This window comes from Schistocerca gregaria, chromosome 4 (genome assembly GCF_023897955.1).
Source record: "Schistocerca gregaria isolate iqSchGreg1 chromosome 4, iqSchGreg1.2, whole genome shotgun sequence".
NCBI classification, from domain to species: Eukaryota; Metazoa; Arthropoda; class Insecta; order Orthoptera; family Acrididae; genus Schistocerca; species Schistocerca gregaria.
The window spans coordinates 660,049,897-660,069,877 of NC_064923.1; the positions used below are offsets into that span (position 1 = coordinate 660,049,897).

General features: G+C 42.8%; 1 protein-coding gene across 1 annotated transcript in view; it reads left to right on the forward strand.

Moving 5' to 3' along the window:
* The window catches only part of LOC126266810 (nucleoporin Nup43), a 210,842-nt gene that overhangs the window by 59,513 nt on the left and 131,348 nt on the right, over positions 1-19,981 (forward strand). The window contains exon 3 of the mRNA XM_049971363.1: positions 2,438-2,568. Within this exon, the coding sequence (XP_049827320.1) occupies positions 2,438-2,568 (131 nt within the window). The remainder of the gene's footprint in view (positions 1-2,437; positions 2,569-19,981) is intronic.

The window sequence follows — 19,981 nt, forward strand, 5'->3', positions numbered from 1 at the left end:
ACTAAATTTTTATTTAACTCACCAGTATTGCTCAAAAAATGATTGTTAAATACTGTACATACATCTGATTTGTCAGTAACAGAAATATTTTTTCTGTGAACTGGCTTTATATCGTCAACCTTGTGCAGCTGATCAGACACTTCCTTCACAACTGCCCATATGGTTTTAATTTTATCCTGTGACTCAGTTATTCTCTTTGCATTCCACATACTCTTTGCCTTCCTAAAAAGATTTTTAAGCACCTTGCAATACTGTTTGTAATAATCTGCTGTAACTTGATTGTGACTCCTTCTAACATTTTGATATAATTCCCACTGTGTTCCACATGATATACTTATCCCACTAGTCAGCCACCTGGGCTACCTATTATTGCTAGTACACGGTTTAGTACGTTCTAATGCAAAGTAACTCCAAAAAGAGCATGAAAAATGTGTTTAGGAAAGCGTTATATTTGTCATCTATGTTATCGGCACTATAAACATCCTGCTGCTCTTGTTCCTTGATGAGTTTTAAAAAAACTCTCTATTGCCATTGGATTAAATTTCCTACATAGTTTGTAATTATTTGTGACATTTGTTTGAGTACAAAAGCCTTTTAGTGTTAAAATTTGTGCATTATTGTCTGAAAGGCCATTCACTTCTATACTAACAGAATGCCCATCTAGTAATAAAGAATGAATAAAAATATTGTCTATGGCTGTGCTACTGTTCCCCTGCACCCTAGTTGAAAAATACACAATCTGCATCAGATCATATGACTTTATTAGATCTACTAACATCCTTTTTCTTGCACAGTCACATTCAAAATTAATATTGAAGTCACCACATATAACCAATTTCTGGTACTTCCTACAGAGTTAATCAAGCACCCTCTCTAGCTTGAGCAGAAATGTTCTGAGGTCAGACCTCTTTAAGTGGTACTCATAGCCCATCCAAGTTACGCAACATCCTGGTGCATCCCTGTGTCACTCCCAACACCTTGCCACAGATGTCATAATCCCCGTGGAAGACCCTGATGCAAGACTTCCGCAATTCACCTATCGTGCACATCCTGTTGTAGTCCCATCACAGGCAAAATGCACAACGAGTATGACTTGAAGGTAGGGATTTGGAGAGACAGAGGAAGGTGATTCTGTTGGGTAGAAGGTGTGGGTACATTGGGTTAGTGGAGACTGAGGCTGTATTAAGAGAACAAAGAATGTCTTGCTTATATAACTCCTGTCTCTGTGATTAAGAAAAGTTGGTGCTGGAGAGCAGATTCCAGGTGGCATGGATTGTAAAGCCGTCATGAACTTAAACCTGTGTGCTCAGCAGCATGTCGCGCCATTGGGTGGTCAGCTTTGCTGTTGGGTGTTCATTCTTGTAGACAACTCGTTGATCGTCGTGCCCATGTAAATGAAGAAATTATTACAGAGCTGAAACGTGACAGGCCTACTTTGACACACGGTCTTGCCAGTGATCAGATAAGATAAACCTGTGATGGGACTACAGTAGGACATGTGGGATAGATGTATTGTGGAAGTCTTGCATCAGGATCTTCCATAGGGATTATGACCTCTATGGCAAGGTGTTGGGAGTGGCAAAGGGATGGACCAGGATTTTGTGTAGACTGGATGGGCTGTGGAATATCACTTAAGGAGGTTTGAGAATGATCGTGGGTGGGATGTCCCTATTTTCCAAACTCGATGAAGATGGTCGAAGCCCTCTTGAAGAACATGGTTCAGTTGCTCCAGTCTGTGGTGACAATGGATGGTGGGCAGGGTGTTGCTTTGCAGCTGGTTCTTAGGAGACAGTGGGAAAATGTTTGTGTATAGTGAAGCACACTTAAAGGTGGTAGTAGAAGTGCTATCAAGCACTCCTCTGGCCCTCAGCCCCATTGTAGGACAGGAGCAGCAAAGGGTTGCAGAAAATGGAAGGTATTAAAACCCCAAAACAGGAAATTACTTTGAAACCCACAGACTGATCACCCTGTTGTACAACGTTCATTGATAAACAGTATAAAGGGGCTTGATTTGGGTACAAAAGAGTGGAAGTTTTGAACACAAAGTTATCAGATATTATTTTCTGTCATATTCAGTCTCATATACGCAAAACTGCATTTTGTGTATTACTTGTTGTTAGTTGCATAATAAAACTTAGTTCAAATTATGTGATAGAAATAATTTGTGACTTAATTTTGATTTCAATTTTTCAATAGACATGTTGTCTTATGTTGTTCCCATTGATAGTTGGCATATCTTATTTTGAAGAAGTAGAAATATACTTGCAGATATAACTCTTAATTGCATGAAGAGCTGCAAAATTTTTAAGTAAACTAAGAGGAATTAAAAATCTATTAATTCCGTTTTTTCATTATAAGTTAAAGATTTTTCTCTTTATTATCGTCTCTTGTGAAACTCAAGCACAGTATATCAGTTTTTACAAATTTTCTCTTACAGTTTGTAAACAGCAGTACATGTGTTGTGGCCACTTCAGGGGGCTCTGTCAGATGCTTTAGAGTTGATGTTAGATATCCACAGAGTGCAGACCTTAGGGAAGTTACATCATGGGAAAAACTTCATTTTCTACCGTAAGTTATATTATTGTATAAAAAATAATTATATTATTTTGGAAGTTTTAGTTGTGTCTTGTCACTTAGTGAAAAGATGATTGTTTACATTTTAAAAAATGGAGAAGATATTTGCCAGCTTATTTTATTTACAGTAGGGTCCCTTGTGGCTTTGGCCGTAGAAAGAGTCAGTACATAATTTACAGACTGCTAATTATAAAATTTATAAATGAAAGAATTAAGAAAATTTGAAGGAATTGTAAGAGTATATGAGTGCACAACACAGTCCAGAGAAAAGTTCTCAAGCATTGTGATGAATTCCAGTAAGAAACAGTAGTGTGCTACAAGGAAAGACTTCAACTGGGATTTGAATACTTGGAGTTTGTCACTACACTTTTCCAGTTTTGCGGGTAGTGTATTAAAACTGTAACCAACTATAATAGTGTACATCTTTTGTAAAATGCTTAAGGCAGTTGTTATCCAAGTAAAATTTTGTTTTCCATGTAATATTCACTAAATGAATGAAGCTGTTTCTTCTGAATGAGTCAATATAGCCAACAACAAATCAGACAGGTGTAAGTACAGGGATGGCAGAGTTGGAGAGACCTGAATAACAGCCTACATGAAGTTCCTGAGCTGACACTACAGACTAGTGTGACTGAACTTACCTGAGCTAAGAATGTTGATGGCGAATGCAAAGAGTTGGCACAAAATGTATAATGCCACATGAAATAATAGTGTGTAAGCAAGCAAAGCTAATGCTCATTTGTGTTTCAATGTCAGAGGCAGTAGAGATCATACTTATAGCTAAGACAGCAGCATTCAGTTACTGAACCAGATCTTGAGTGTGGCACTCTCAAGAAAGCCTAGCATCTACACTCAGCCATAATAAATGGAGAGTTCACTGATTGTTTGACCAACTTTGGGCAATAAATTTGCACTTTAACTGTGAGGTGTTTACCTAGTTCTGCCTCAGCTAATTTGCAGTTAGGTTGGGAATTTAAGCTGAGAGTGTACAAGATGATCAGCTGAGATCCCATGTCAGTTTGCTGTTCTTATATGCCACACTTACTTTTATCAGTTAATTTTGTCTCCACATGCAGAAATCTTGATGTTGAAAACTCAAAAGTCCAAACTCTTCCTTGGGTCTATGAAATGAGAGATTACTTCTTCATAAAACTTAATATATTTGCTTAAATATTACATCCAGGAGCACTTCTTATAATGCTTTCTGTAGTTAGACAGTAACATTCAATACATCGATACATCAGTCTTTTCATATCATAAGATAAAGATAGAATGATTTCTTCGAGTGTCCTCATGACATCACCATTCACTGTTAAGACCTCAGAATTCTCTGGAGTGCTAAGTGTCTTTAAGAACGGGCACACCTCCATTGGACAACTGCCAACCCAATGAGTGTTGTGTCGTGGAAACCAGGAACCAGTTGTCAGATTGTAGAAACACACCATCTAGCTTCCCAGTTACATGCGCATACAAATGAATTCTCACACAAAATTTGTATCTGCAGCTGACGAACATTATTTGATGGTAAAGGAGACATAGTAACCTATCACTTTCAAGAAGTGGTCATATAAAAGATATAGTGTACAGTGAGAAACATAAGCAGTAACATTGAATAAAATATAAAAAACCATACATATTTTATTTATTTTTGTTGCTTACATTTCTAGTTGTATGCTACATCTTTCTCATTTAGCTCATTTGAAACAGTCTTAATGTTAAAACAAACAAGATTTTTTGAACAATAATAGACTTTTCATAAAGAGACAAGTTTTGTTATAAGTGTAGAACATGTTCGCCTCATCTTATAAAGCTTTTATGGGATACATATCTCAGACGACGTCTCACATGAGCAGCAGTGTAACTGGGTCCCGGAGGGGCAGAAATATCAGGGAGAGGGTGGGGAAAATGCTAGTGCTTCATGTGGGAGAGAGCAGGGACTTTGTGGGGACAACATAGGCTTGATAGGTGCAGCGTTGGGATGGTGTGTCGGGGGGGGGGGGGGGGGGGGAGATAAGACAAAGGAAAGGATTATCTAGATGCATTGATGGGATAGTAAACATGTGTAGCATTGGAATGGGGGAAGGGAGGGGATAGATAGGTGGGAGACAGGGACTAATGAAGGGGTTTATGGGAACAAAGGATATGATGATGTAGGAAGAGTTCCCATCTGCGCAGTTCAGAAAAGCTGGTGTTGGTGGGAAGGATTAAGATGGCACAGGCTGTGAAGCAGCCAGTGGCACAGTGGTTGCAGCTTTGTACTGCACCTTCCTTTAAAAAGCTGATTGTGATGATCCGATTGGTATTTAAGGTATAAAAGTTATTGCAATTTTAATTTCTGCTTCTATTTGAAACAAAATACGTAAATGTTCAGTATTAGAAGCAAACCAATATGTAAAAGAAAAAAGATAGTTATTAACTTAATAGGAAAGCTCCAGGTCTTGGCTGGAGTTATACCTTATTAGTAGCTAACAATCATATTAATGACGTAAGAACAATTTTTTTCCTTGCTTTTATTTTGAAATTGTACACAATGAAAATTGCTAATAACAATGAAAACTGCAGTAGCTGTGTTATCTAAATTCTTGAAAGTTTCTGGCAGATTAAAACTGTGAGCCAGACCAAGACTCGAACTCAAGACCTTTGTCTTTCATGTGTGAGGATTGTTTCCGCATCTAATTTTCTGAAACTAAATACAATGTAGCAAAGTGTGGCTTGCTAGGTGCTGTATAAAGGACTGTTCTGCACATCTGTAGAAGATGATACTTTTATTAAAAATGAATATTTACACCAAATGGCCATGAATTAGTATCGCAAATTAGCTGTTCTTGTGAAAGGTCTCTTGGTAAATTCTGCAGTGCTAAGAATGACACAAACTTACACTACACCCACAACATAGTCACTTTCTCTGTCAACAGTGCCTTCCCCTGCTGCACCTCTTAGTGTACCCTCAGAAATGGCCGGGTTCTTACCCGGTTTCAGAACCGAAACTATCATGCTTTGAGGTGGACAGTTATCATCCAATCAACATTACATGTATTCTCTGTAAGTTGCTCGAACACATTGTGAGCAAGTGGTTTAGTTGGTTCCTGGAGTCTCGGAGCCTTCTGGCTGCATCTCAGGGTGGTTTTTACAAAGGCTGCCCCACTGTTGATAATTTGTGGTTCCCCTGGAGTCCACTATCTGGACAGTCTTTGCACATTATCAGCATCTCATCGCTGTCTTTTTCAATCCACAGAAGGCTTATGACAAGAATGTAGTGTCACCACATCCTTACTACTTTGAGTGGGGTCTCCAGGTTCCACTCTGTCTTTGTCAAGAACTTCTTGTCACACCATACATTCAGAGTTGAAGTGGGCACTTCACTTAGTACCACCATATCCAAGAGACCAGGGTTCTGCAGGGCTCTGTACTTAGTGTTCCCCTCTTCCTGGTGGCCATCAACGGTCTAGCAGCAGATGTGGGGTCTTTGGTATCGCCCTCCTTATATGCCAACTATTTTTTTCTTTTATTATTTCTCCTCTAGTGTGGTTGTTGCTGAACATCACCTTGAGGGAACCATATGAAAGGTACCATCATGGACTCTCATCCATTGGTTTCAGTTTTCAGCTGCCAAGACTCACGTCATGCACTTCTGTCGCCGCTGTCATGCTGCCAGCCCACAACCAGAGCTTTACCTAGATGATCATTTACTTCTTGAAGTTGAGATGCACCACTTTCTGAGACTAGTCTTCAATTCTCAGCTGATGTGGCTTCCCCACCTTCATCAACTTAAGTGGAAGTGCTGGCGGCACCTCAATACACGTCACTGCTTGAAGTAACACTAGCTGGCGTGCAAATCGCTGTATCCTTTGGCAGCTCTACAAAACCCTGATTCTGTTTTGCCTTGATTATGGGAGTCTTGCATATGGTTCAGCATCACCCTCAGAATTGCAGATACTGGGTTCCATTCACCATTGTGGGGTCCAGATTGTGACAGGAGCCTTCTGGACAACCTGCTAGTCGAGACTGGAGACCCTCGATTACCTTCAGACAACAACAGCTGCTGCTGAGTTACGCTATATATGTTTGTAGCTTCCCCAAACACCCCAACTACTATGTCCTTTTCCCTGGAAGGGAGCTCCACCTCCAACAACAGCGACCCACAATTGGGTTACAATTGCTGCATGCCTCCAGTGTGTCAGTGCGGAACTGCTGCTTCCTCCACTGTCGCCTCTGGTCAGGGAGTCATTGTGTCTGCCCTCATGGCTTGGTGATCTGACTTCGGATTGGCCTTTGAGCCAAAAGATTCCATTGACCTGATGATTTTTTGCCACCTGTGCTTGGCTGTCCTGAAGATCTGGTTTTGGAAGCAGTATTCACCAATGGCTCAACAGTCGATGGACGAACTGGCTTTGCATACACAAATGCACAGTGTAGTGAAGTCCACTCTATGCTAAACTCCTGCAGTGTCTTCACTGCTGAATTTCTGGCCATTAAATTAGCCCTTAGCCATGTTCTTTATTGCACTGACAAGACTATCCTACTCTGTAGTGACTCCCTTAGCAGCCTTCAGGCTATAGAACCCTCAGGGGCACAACATTCGTCTGCTGAGTACGGGGCTTGGCGACCCTGGGGTTCCTAAGCTGGGGATTGGTATGTGCCGCCAGTCTCGTGTTACCATAAGCTCTGGGCATGTTTCAACGACCACTGTATGGTGCAGCAGTGGAATGTTGTTTGTCACAGGGAATTGGGACCTTGGCTTGACTGTCCAGATCACAAAGATGGTAAAAACCTCTATAAGGGCAACCTCTGGTGAACCTGCCACAACTTAGTTGTATAAGGCTTACTCAAGCACACGGGGCTCTGTCTGAGTGGGCCCTTGTGTTCCTAGCTGCTCATGGGACCAAGATGGAACCCTCGAAATCATCTTCACCTCCTCCTAGGGGGAGGGTGTACTGGGAGGCTAGCCCTCCAAAAGTGCCTCCTTCTGTATCCATAAAGGCTTGGAAGGACTTGGTGGGGTGGACTGTCCATCTCCAGCAGTGTACGTTAACTGCTCTGAGAGTCACCCAGTTTGGAGCTGAGACTGCCCGGTTCTTGCAGAGGAACGGAAAATTCAGGAACTAAGTCGCCAAGCGGATCCCATTCGCTGAAGCCCAAAAGGAATGTAAGGTGACGAAACCTCCCGTCTTCATTTCTTATGCTTTCATGGTGCAAAAACCTGTTCCTAATGTCGATGGCTCGTCGCAGACATCGTCCAGTGTACAACTAGCCACCACCAGCACCTGCTCTTGTTTGTGTACATGCCAATGCAAAGTGAGTAAAGATAAAGCAATCCAAGCAGCCACCACAGTCAGACGTCATTCTTTCACACCTGACTGATGAGGAGGACATCACAGAGTTAGGTGCCTTGGATCCCTGCAGCCCCTCCACTCCCCCTCACTCTACAAGTGCTTCACCTCCGCCGTACAAAGATAGGGGTAAATTTAAACCACATTGATGAAATAGCTCCCATCCTACAGTGGAACTTACAGGGGTTCAGAATGCATGTGGAGGAACTCTGTCTCTTATCTCAGGGTAGACCACTGTGTCTGTGACTCCAGGAGAATCATTTCCATCAATCATACACCCCTGAGCTACAAGGCTATGTACTCCACAAAAAGGACAACCTGAGTCTAGAGAGAGCTAGAGGAGGCATAGGTACTTTCATCAGTAACGACCACTACTCCTTGCCTCTCACTTACAGTGACTTTACAAGCAGTTTCTGTATCAGTGCACATGCATGATTTGTTGACAATATGTTCCATTTACTTGCCCTCCACATGGTGCACTTCATGAAAGGGACCTAACTGACCTTATTACACAGCTCCCCCCACACCTTCATCCTCTGTGGTGATTTTAATGCACACAATGTGCTTTGGGGCTCTGCAACTACCTGACCAAGGGGTAGAGCAATTGAAAGGCTTCTCGTATCATCGTACTCATACTTGCTGAATGCGGGACATAGCACTCACTTCTGCTCAGCAACTGGGCCGTTCTCTGCCACTGATCTGTTGCTTTGCTCTCCAGCTCTTGCTAACACCACTTTGGGAACTGGTCGATACTTGCACGAAAGTGATCGCTGGATTCACCAGCCATATTGGGTGGAACTCAAAAGGAAACTGCTGCGATAGGTGCTCGGTAGAGCTGACTGGACGCTTTATAGCCATTTGGCCTAGTTCGAACATTGTGCAAATGTCAAGACATGGGTGTATTATATTACCAAACTGATCCACCATGCTGCTGCAGCATCCATTCCACAGTCCACGGGACAACAGAAGAGGTAGCTTGTCCCTTGGCGGAGTGCCGAATGCCATTCTGCAATCAGGACCAGGCATGCGGCTGTGCTTAGGTTCAAGTGTCGGCCAACTGCAGAGACTGCGAGGGCAAAGTGTTGCCGAATTTTTCGAGAGAGCAAGACGAGGTTATGGCAACAATTCCTGAACACCATTAATCATTTCACCAATAGTTCTGTTGTGTGGGAGACCATCAGACTATGGTGACTTATTTTGCCACAGTTACTGCAACAGCATTCAGGTTCCAGGTTTCCAGCACCATAGAGTGGTTGCTGAGAGGTGTAGTTTGGACTTTTGGTCCACTACTGATGAAAATTACGACTGCCCATTTTCCATGTTGGAGCTGGATTCTGCATTGTTTGCGGCTCGTAGAGACATCCCCCGGCCACGACAGGATCCATTACAATATGCTGTGGCACCCCACAAGGCTAAACAAAGATATCCTCCTTGCACTTCTTAATGCCATTTGGGTGGCGGGTCACTTTCCCGACTTGTGGCGTGAGGCAATTTTAATTTGTCTTTTTAAACTTGGGAAAGACAGTGCATGCCCTAGTAGTTACTGTAGTGTTGCCCTCACTAGCTGCCAGGGAAAGACCTTGGAGCAGATGGTCAACCACCACCTTGTCTGGATCTTAGGATCCAGGCACCTCCTTACTCGCTTTCATTGTGGGTTTAGGGGGTATCGCACCACCTGTGATAACCTTGCCTTCCTGGAGGTGACTATACAACAGGTTTTCCTGTGCCGGCATCACGTTCTAGGGTTTTCTTTTCACAGAGAAGGCCTATGATACTACTTGGAGGCATTTTATTCTGGAACTGCTTCACGAATGGGCTTTTCGTGGTTGTGCTCCTGTCACCACAATATTTTAGATACCGAGTTGATGAAGTCCTATCTGATCATATTGAGCAGGAGAACGGTGTCCCTCAAGATAGCGTTTTAGTGTGACTGTCTTTGTCATAGCTATTAATAGCATTATGTCCATAGTGAAACGTCCTGCCCAGTTGCAAATAACTCTTCTACATTTCGATGAATGGGTGCAGACGCATGGTTTCAAGTTTTCCACCTGTTGGGGCGTGTTCTTTTTAACCATTCCTGTTCCATTTAAAATTTTCCTGAGTTGAGGATGAGGAACCCTGTCCTTACTTTTAAATACAGAGTGAGGTTTCTTGACATCATATTTGACTCTAAGCTTATGTGGTTACCAGATCTTAAGGACCATTTAAGGGTTTAAGTATTGTAAAATGTCTTAGCCACAGTACATGGGGAGCAGGGAGCAGACAGGACTTGTCTGCTCCACTTTTACAGGCATTTGTGTGATCTCAGTTTGATTATGGGTGCATGGTGTTTGGGTCTGCGAGACCCTCTTATTTAAAGATGTTGGATGTGGTGCACCATGAACGGATTCAGTTGGTCACTGGGGCATTCAGAACAAACCCTGTACCAAGCCTCTGTGCAGAGGCTGGTGAACCACCACTTCACGTCAGATGACTGCTACTTACGATGTTGCGAGGCATATAAAACAATGTCCACACCATTCACATCCGCCTACCATATAGTCGCTCAGCCTCCACTGGAAACGCTTTTTCGTAACAGGCAATGAGGCTCTTTAGGATTGAATTTTTGCTTTGTTGATTTTAACGGGGGAAGCTAAAACAGCATAAGTCTGACCTGCCACTGCCTGCACCGAAACTAGGTTTATTGTGTAATATTGCACCCTGTATATCTAGTAAAGCCAACCAGTGCCCTTAAATAGTGCAAGGAGTCCCTCTGCCAGTTCTTTGTTAGACACAATTTCTTCCGGTCTGGTTGTCCCAAAGATTCTGTATCTTTTACGCTCCAATGCCATGCATTCAAAGATTATGTGTGATGCAGTTTCTTCACCCTCATCACAGATCCTACATCTAGGGTCCTCTTCCGTTATACCCATTGTGTGTGGGTGTTTTTTGACATTCCCATGGTCGGTCATCAGTCCGGTCATGTATTTGATCTCTTTCCTGTTCAATACCAGGATTACAGAGCTTCTTTTAGAACATGGCTTGGGCATCATTACCTTACCACAGGCTTGTCCAAACTGTGCCCCCGGGGCACCAGTGCCCGCGATCGCCCGCGGCCAGTGCCCCGGGTGAATTCGTATGTTGTTGCAGTGGCCGAGCCGTGTTGCTCAGCTGGCCGTGCAGACTACCCACCGCGCCTTGCTCCTGTATGCGCCTGCAGTGGTCAAAAACGACACAAAGCCGTTAGTCAACAGACGTAAGGGTACAGGTGGATCGAGATGGATGGTCAACAGCAGCAGACAAAAAGAAAGAGGAGCGGCGTGTCTGCACTATTTAAACCTGAGTGGGAAATTAATTTCCTTTGTACTGCTGTGAAAAATCATGCCAAATGTTTAGTATGACATCGGAACCTCATGTATTTAAACAAGTACTTGATTGAACGGCACTTTAATACCTGTAACAAAGATCAGTTTGAAAATTTGTTGCAAGAGGAACACCTGTCAAAGCTTGAAGAACTGAAAGAAAATTTCAAGCAGCATTACAGTGAAGTAAGCGTTTCCTATCATATGATAAATAAAACTATATTTTATAATCTGTCACTTAGCAATGTACCAGTTATCGAATATCAGATTGTCAGCAATAAGGAACATTTCCTTTTGGTTAATTTTTTTAGTTGGGTTGCATTAAATCGTGTCGCTCAGACATAAGAAAAAGTTTCAGGTGCGCTATTTTTTGCCACTTTCTGAAAAGCCGTCACAAACGCTTTCTTGGGCAGCAAAGTGCCATTAAGAGTCATTCATTGTTTTTGTATATTTGTGTTTTTATGGATGGGAAACCATATGTTGCAGTTTGGTCTAGGTTTTAAATTAATTAAAACTCAGATATTCCAATACATAAAAATTTATTTTGCGACCACATTTCGCTGTCCTGGATAGCGTCTAAGGCCGCTTTTCGGAGGAACTGGGGGAAAACGCACCTAAAACCAATATTTTTTGTTAGTTTTTTTATTTGAGTTTCAATGAATGAAACAATTGTTAACATGATAAAAGTATTTTAAACAGGATTGTACAAAATTAATTCTATGTTCTTTTTTTGCCGTGTCAGGAGCAGGAAACAGGTGGGCAAAGTTAGCGCGCAAGTTACAAACGATCGCTGAGAATTGCGAAAGCAGGGAACCCCCTTTGAGGCTGGGAATCTCGTCAAGGATTGCCTGGTCGACTCGGCTTGTATTTGTCCAGCAGACCTCATGGAAAAATTTGAAAAAATAGCTCTTTCGCCTCAAATTGCTGCTCGCCCAGTCGAAGATGTGGCCTCAGATATGGAACAGCAATTAATGGAGAGAGCGGCAAACTTCATTTCCTTTTCTATCACTCTTGACGAGTCCACAGACATTGCAGACACATCTCAGCTCATCATCTTCATTCGAGGTGTCGACTCGACGACAATCTGCATGTCACCGAAGAATTTATCGACCTTATACCATTAAAAGACGCAACCACGGGTTTGGATATTATTCTAGCTGTGGAAAACGTGGTAGAGTCAATGGGTTTAAAATGGGAATGCCTGACCAATGTATCAACAGATGGAGCTCCTGCACTACGAGGGATACGCACTGAATTTCTAAGTTTTGTCAGGTCAAAAATGGCTGAAGTCGGCTGTTCCCTATTTGCGACAGTCCATTGAATGATACACCAGGAGCCACTTTGTGCGAAGATTGTCAAGATAAAAAATGTTATGGACACAGTTCTTCGAACGGTTAATTATTTTCGATCGCATGGTCTCACACATCGTCAATTTAAAGAATTTCTGGCTGATATCGAAGCGGTATACACTGACATTCCCTACCACACCGAAGTAAGGTAGCTGAGCAGAGGAAAAGTGCTTCATCGGTTTTTCTCCTTGAGGGGTGAAATAAATACCTTTTTGGAAACGAAAGGTCGTCCAGGGGAATTACTTTGTGATCTTATGTGGGTGATGAATTTGGATTTTTTGAGTGATCTTAGTGGCCGTTTAAATGCTTTGAACTTTTCACTCCAAGGCGAAAATTACTCTGTTGTTGAGTCAGTGCAGATGATTCAAGCATTTCAAAAAAAATCTTATTTTGTGGGGGAAAACAGTTGTGCAAGAAGAATTGTGGTCACTTTCTTGCACCTACACAGCTGTAGGTTTTCAGATTATGTTCAGCTCGTTTTCGAATTACAAGAACAGTTTGAAAACAGATTTTTGGAGATAAGTGAGCTTCTTTGGGGTTAGCAGTCTCACGGAATATTCTACCAAACCTAGACAAAATTGTTTCCTCGAAAAACACATAAAATGTTAATCGTCTTCTTTAACGTTGTTGACTGTAGGAATTAAAGAGCTTTATAACGTTAATTCTATTTTCAAACTTGGTCAGTTAAAATTATTACGTACAAAACAGCAAACTAACCATCCGATTTCTAAACTCTGAAATGGGCTGCAAAAAGCTGTAGCATGAAGTACAACAAAAACTATTTATTTGTAACTACTAACAGTAAGAACGAGACTCTATATCCCTTACATGAAATTATTTCTAAAATAGAATATTTATGACTCTAGTTCATTTAAGAAACTGATATATTTTTCAGAAGACGCCTATTGTATATATGATGAGTGTGCATGTGCAGTACTAGTAGAATCAACCTGTGGCTCAGAATACTACTAAGTTGTTCTTCGATTTGTGTTTAGGATATAGTTTTCTAAACCCTTGCGTATAATTCTGCCACACGAACACTGGTCATTATCTAAACAGTAAATGGTTTGCTTGTTTTACCGTTCATGGACCACTTTTACAGAGTTGCGCTTCCTCTGTTACTTTGTTTACATTGGGATCTGACTGCGGGACAGGCCAGCACAGGGCAGTGCTGTGCGATCTCACTCATTCCGCAGCTGTCTCTCTCGCTCCTATGCCGACACTAGCGACACGTGGTCACCGACAGTGCGCTGAACTACACTGCCTAGTGCCCGCGGGGCGCAATTCTTGGATGAGCCTGTCTTACCATGTTTTTGTTTATGGACCTTGGTCCAATATCCTAGGTGCTGTTTCCTAAGCCAGTTCCGTAGTTCTAATTTGATCATAGCCTTGGCGATAGTCAGGACAGGTTCCGGTCTAATAAATGGAGTTGTTACCCCCATCCTAGCCAATCTATCGGCTTGTTCATTGCCACAGATCCCTGAGTGGACAGGGACCCACACTAGTTTATCCTATTGCTTCCCCCTAGCTCCACCAGAGCCTTGTGGTAATCAGCAACAATCTTAGATCTTGCTGCAGGAGCTGCCAATGATGTCAGGGCTGCCTGGTTGTCTGAATAGATGTAGATGCTATGGTCATTGTAGCACCTACGCATATTCTCCTCCGCACTTGCCCTGATTGCAGTAATTTGAGCTTGGAATACAGAGGCCAGTTTCCCGCGCGTCCCTGCCCCAATGCCTTGGTCTGTTTTCGACCTATCGGTGAACCAAACTATGTCCCCCACACGGTGTCGAATTGTTTTTTCCCACTGCTACCCACTTCCAATTATTATGTTCTAAGGTTTATTGTAGCAGTTGGGAGTTATTATATAGTCGGCAGGCATTTCCCCAGCCATTCCCATATTTACCTCACTCACTATGTTAGTGTGTGATTCTGGATATCTGAATGAGACCCAGTTTTTGCCAGTTTTAAGTCTGTGTGCCCCAGCTGCTTCCTCCACCTTGACCCAAAGGTGGAGTGGAGGCATATCCAGGATAGCATGGCTTCCTTTCCAGCAGTTGATGTGCTGCAATTCTGCCCGTTATGGCTAAGCAGGCCAGTCTCTGCACCTCAGCAAGCTCCTTAGCAACAACCCACTGTTCTACCTTCTTCCATCACACTACGCCCCCATAGGAAATCCTAGGTCTAACCACTGTGGTGTATATCCAGTGCGTACCCCAGGGGCTAAGGCCCCAGTTTTTTCCACAAGCCCTCCTAGTACTCAATAGAGTACTTTTTGCCTTGGAGCAGATACTCTTTGCCCTGGAACAGATACTCTTAATTTGAGGGGTCCAAGTTAGCTTCTCATCCAAGTTTACCCCTAGATATTTTACTATCCCCTTCACAGGTAGAGTTTCATCGAAGAGCTTTAGATTCCAACTCGCATGCTGAATATGTCTCTTCGGAAATGGCACCACAACAGTCTTCTTAAGATTAACTCTCAGATCCTGCTTAATGCATCACTTTTGCACAATGTCCAATCCTCCTTGTGCCATATTCCTAACTGTGTCAGTGAATTTGCCAAGTATTACTATGACAAGGTCATCTGCATATCCTTGACAGAAGCATCGTCTAGAATTTAATTCCTCAATGAGTTCGTTCACCACTAGAATCCACAATAGCGGAGACAAAACTCCTCCTTGTGGGCAGCCTCTAGTGGTGTTAATTACCATCTTTTCGTTCATCATGGTAGTCTCTACCTTCCTTCTACTAAGCATGGCCCTGGTCCACTTGCATATAGTGGTCCCCAGGTAATGCACCTCTGCTGCCCTAACCATGAAATCGAAAGTCGTGTTACTGAAGTCCCCATCGATACCCAGGAAGATGCAGAGGGCTATTTCTTGGAAGTGAAGTGCTTTCTCCACCCTCCCAGTGAGTTGGTTGAGAGCTGTCTCATATGATTTACACGGTTGAAATTCATGTTGGTTTGAATGTAGAGGGAGCCTATTTAGCCTCCTCTCCCCAACATAAACATTAACCAGTTTTTCCAATGTTTTGAGCGTGGAGGAGGACAGACTGATTGGTCTCATATCCTTGGCCATGGTATGATCAATTCTCTCTGGCTTTGGAATGAAGACAACCTTCACTTCCCTCCAAGCATTGGGAATGATTCCTACTGCTGGGCTAACCCAGAATAGCCTCCATAGAACTCTTATGAGCTTTCCTCCAGCCTGTTGCAGAAGAGCTGGAAAAATTCCATCTGGGCAAGGTTACTTGAACGGTTGGAATGTCCCCACCACCCATTGGATTTTATTAAAGTCCACACACTCTTTGGCTGATTACCAGTCCTCTCTTAGAGTGCCTGAGAACTGTTCTCTCTCTCGGGTCACATACTGGTCTGTGTTGTCTGGCAGAGCATACTGAGGAAAGTGAGTTTTGAGGAGCAATTCCAGCATCTCATGTTCTGTCTTTGTATATTCCTGATCCTCCTTCCTCAACATACCTCCTGGATTGGTTGGTACTCTGTTGAGAATCTTGTGAAGTCTGGCTTGTGCAGCTGTGCCCTCCACTTCCTCACAGAATGCCTTCCAGGATGCCTCCTTTGCTTGTCTGATTGCAAGATTGTAATTGACAAGGGCCTTAGGACATTTAGCCCATTGTCCTTTACGTCTCTCAATATTAAACAGTTGCTGTACCTGTTTTCTTTGCATTTCCAGTTTGTTATTCTACCAAGGAACACTCCTATTTGTGTATTTCCTGGTGATTGTGCAGTTGTCCTGATATGAGGTCATTATGGCAGAGGTAACAGCCTCTGCTACTTCGTCAAATTTTACTGGATTCCTTATCGAGGTTTTAATTTCCAATAAGCCAAAGTTGAGGTCCCTCCTATATGTCTCCCAGTCTGTTTCCCTGGGATTCCTATAGGTCATGGTCTGTCTGATTCCTATTTCAACCTTAAATTTGATGTACATGTGGTCTGATGATGATGGCTCCAGCACCACATGCCATTGTTTGATATAGCTACCCATCGTCACGGAAGCAAAGGCTATGTCAATTACTTCTCCCCTTCTGCTATTCCTGAATGTAGGTTGATTGCCCGTATTCAGGACCTCTAAGTTGTTAGCTAAGAGAGATTCAAGAAGGTACTCACCTCTGCTGTTGGTGTCCTTGCTGCCCCACACTAGGATGTGGGCATTGGCATTGCATCCCACCAGCAGTCGATCACCTTGCCTATGGCGAATCTCTACCGAAGTAATTCAACTCAGGTTCTTCAACCATATCTCTCTCAAAGATGTCTTCCATTTGCAATGCCGAGATAGTATTATTGTCACAATCCTTAAGCCAGGCAAAAGCAGTCTTTCATCTACCAAACGATTAGCCTCACCAATGTGCTCTGAAAACTGCTTGAAGGGATGGTTGCCTGCAGGTTATGGTGGGTTCTTGAGTCTTGGAATTGTGGTTCCCTTAACAGTGGTTTTCATGAGGTATGACCGACCCACAACTGACAATCTGGTCCGGCTGGAATCTGCAATCTGACGGGCTGCTTCTAAGCACCAACATCTCATTGCAGTCTTTTTGATCGACGTAAGGCATCCATCACATTTTGCTTACCCTCCATTACTGGGGATTTTGAGGCTTCCTACTAAATTTTCATCACACTGTTTGTTCCTATACAGGTCCAAGAGACCAGTATCCCCCAGGAATGTGACCTGAATATCCCTCTCTCATCAGTGCCTTTAATGGGCTAGTGACCTCACCTGTTGGCGATGCTTGTGCTGTATGTCAACGACTTTCCAATTTCGTACAGCTCCCACTCAGTAACTGGCCTCAGCTGAACACCAGCTCCAAGGTGCCATCCAACTAGCCTCTTCTTGGACCTTTCCCTTTGGTTTTCACTTCTCTTCTGCAAAAATATGGGTCATGCATCTCTGTCACTGTGCCATTATCCATCCTGAACCAGAATTCTACATGGTAAACCTGCACTTGGATGCTGGTGCACAGTCTCATTTTTGGGCATTACTTTCAATAAAAAGTTAACTTGATTGCCCTATATTCATCAACTAAAGATTAATTGAATGCTGAAGCTTAATGTTCACTGCTTTTTTGCCCACACCTCTTCCAGTGTGGATCACACTACTTTTCTCCATATTTACCAGTTGCTGATATAATTCTGACTGGACTGTGGTAGACCGGTTTATGGCTCGGTGGCTCCTTCAGATTTGAAATTGTTAGGCAAAGTCCGTCGTCGTGGAGTTCATCTGGGCTCTGACATCTTCCGGGCTATTGACAGTCTCCTTGTTGAAGTGGGGTTTTACACCTTCAGTTCTGACAATATGAACTCCTGGTCTCATATGAATTTATGCCATTACAATTCCCTGATCAACATATCCCATGAGTGTGGATACCCCCCCCCCCCCCACATGAACCATGAACCTTCCCGTTGGTGGGGAGGCTTGCGTGCCTCAGCGATACAGATGGCCGTACCGTAGGTGCAACCACAACCGAGGGGTATCTGTTGAGAGGCCAGACAAATGTGTGGTTCCAGAAGAGGGGCAGCAGCCTTTTCAGTAGTTGCAGGGGCAACAGTCTGGATGATTGACTGATCTGGCCTTGCAACATTAACCAAAACGGCCTTGCTGTGCTGGTACTGCGAACGGCTGAAAGCAAGGGGAAACTACGGCCATAATTTTTCTCGAGGACATGCAGCTTTACTGTGTGATTAAATGATAGCGTCCTCTTGGGTAAAATATTCCGGAGGTTATATAGTCCCCCATTCGGATCTCTGGGTGGGGACTACTCAAGAGGACGTCGTTATCAGGAGAAAGGAAACTGGCGTTCTACGGATCAGAGCGTGGAATGTCAGATCCCTTAATTGGGCAGGTAGGTTAGAAAATTTAAAAAGGGAAATGGATAGGTTAAAGTTAAATATAGTGGGAATTGGTGAAGTTTGGTGGCAGGAGGAACAAGACTCTTGGTCAGGCGAATACAGGGGTATAAATACAAAATCAAATAGGGGTAATGCAGGAGTAGGTTTAATAATGAATAAAAAAATTGGAATGCGGGTAAGCTACTACAAACAGCATAGTGAATGCATTATTGTGGCCAAGGTAGAAACGAAGCCCACACCTACTACAGTAGTACAAGTTTATATGCCAACTAGCTCTGCAGATGACGAAGAAATTGAAGAAATGTATGATCAAATAAAAGAAATTATTCAGGTAGTGAAGGGAGATGAAAATTTAATAGTCGTGGGTGACTGGTATTCGGCAGTAGGAAACGGGAGAGTAGGAAACATACTAGGTGAATATGGATTGGGGCTAAGAAATAAAAGAGGAAGCTGCCTGGTAGGATTTTGCACAGAGCACAACTTAATCATAGCTAACACTTGGTTTAAGAATCATGAAAGAAGGTTGTATACATGGAAGAATCCTGGAGATACTAGGAGGTATCAGAGAGATTATATAATGGTAAGACAGAGATTTAGGAACCAGGTTTAAATTGTAAGACATGTCCATGGGCAGATGTGGACTCTAACCATAATCTATTGTTTATGAACTGTAGATTAGAGCTGAAGAAACTGCAAAAAGGTGTGAATTTAAGGAGATGGGACCTGGATAAACTGACTAAACCAGAGGTGGTACAGAGTTTCAAGGAGAACATAAGGCAACAATTAACAGGAATGGGGGAAAGAAATACAGTATAAGAAGAATGGGTAGCTTTGAGGGATGAAGTAGTGAAGGCAGCAGAGGATAAAGTAGGTAAAAAGACGAGGGCTAGTAGAAATCCTTGGGCAACAGTAGAACTGTTGAATTTAATTGATGAAAGGAGAAAATATAAAAATGCAGTAAATGAAGCAGGCAAAAAGGAATACAAACGTCTCAGAAATGAGATTGACAGGAAGTGCAAAATGGCTAAGCAGCGATGGCTAGAGGACAAATGTAAGGATGTAGAGGCTTATCTCACAAGGGGTAAGATAGATACTGCCTACAGGAAAATTAAAGAGAAATTTGGAGAAAAGAGAACCACTTGTATGAGCTCAGATGGAAACCCAGTTCTAAGTAAAGAAGGGAAAGCAGAAAGGCGGAAGGAGTATATAGAGGGTCTATACAAGGGTGATGTACTTGAGGACAATATTTTAGAAATGGAAGAGGATGTAGATGAAATGGGAGATATGATACTGCGTGAAGAGTTTGACGGAGCACTGAAAGACCTGAGTTGAAACTAGGCCCCGGGAGTAGGCAATATTCCATTATCACTACTGATGGCCTTTGGAGAGCCAGTCCTGACAAAACCCTGGCAAGCAAGATGTATGAGACAAGCGAAGAAGAATATAATAATTCCAATCCCAAAGAAAGCAGGTGTTGACACATGTGAAAATTACCGAACTATCAGTTAGGTCACAGCAGCA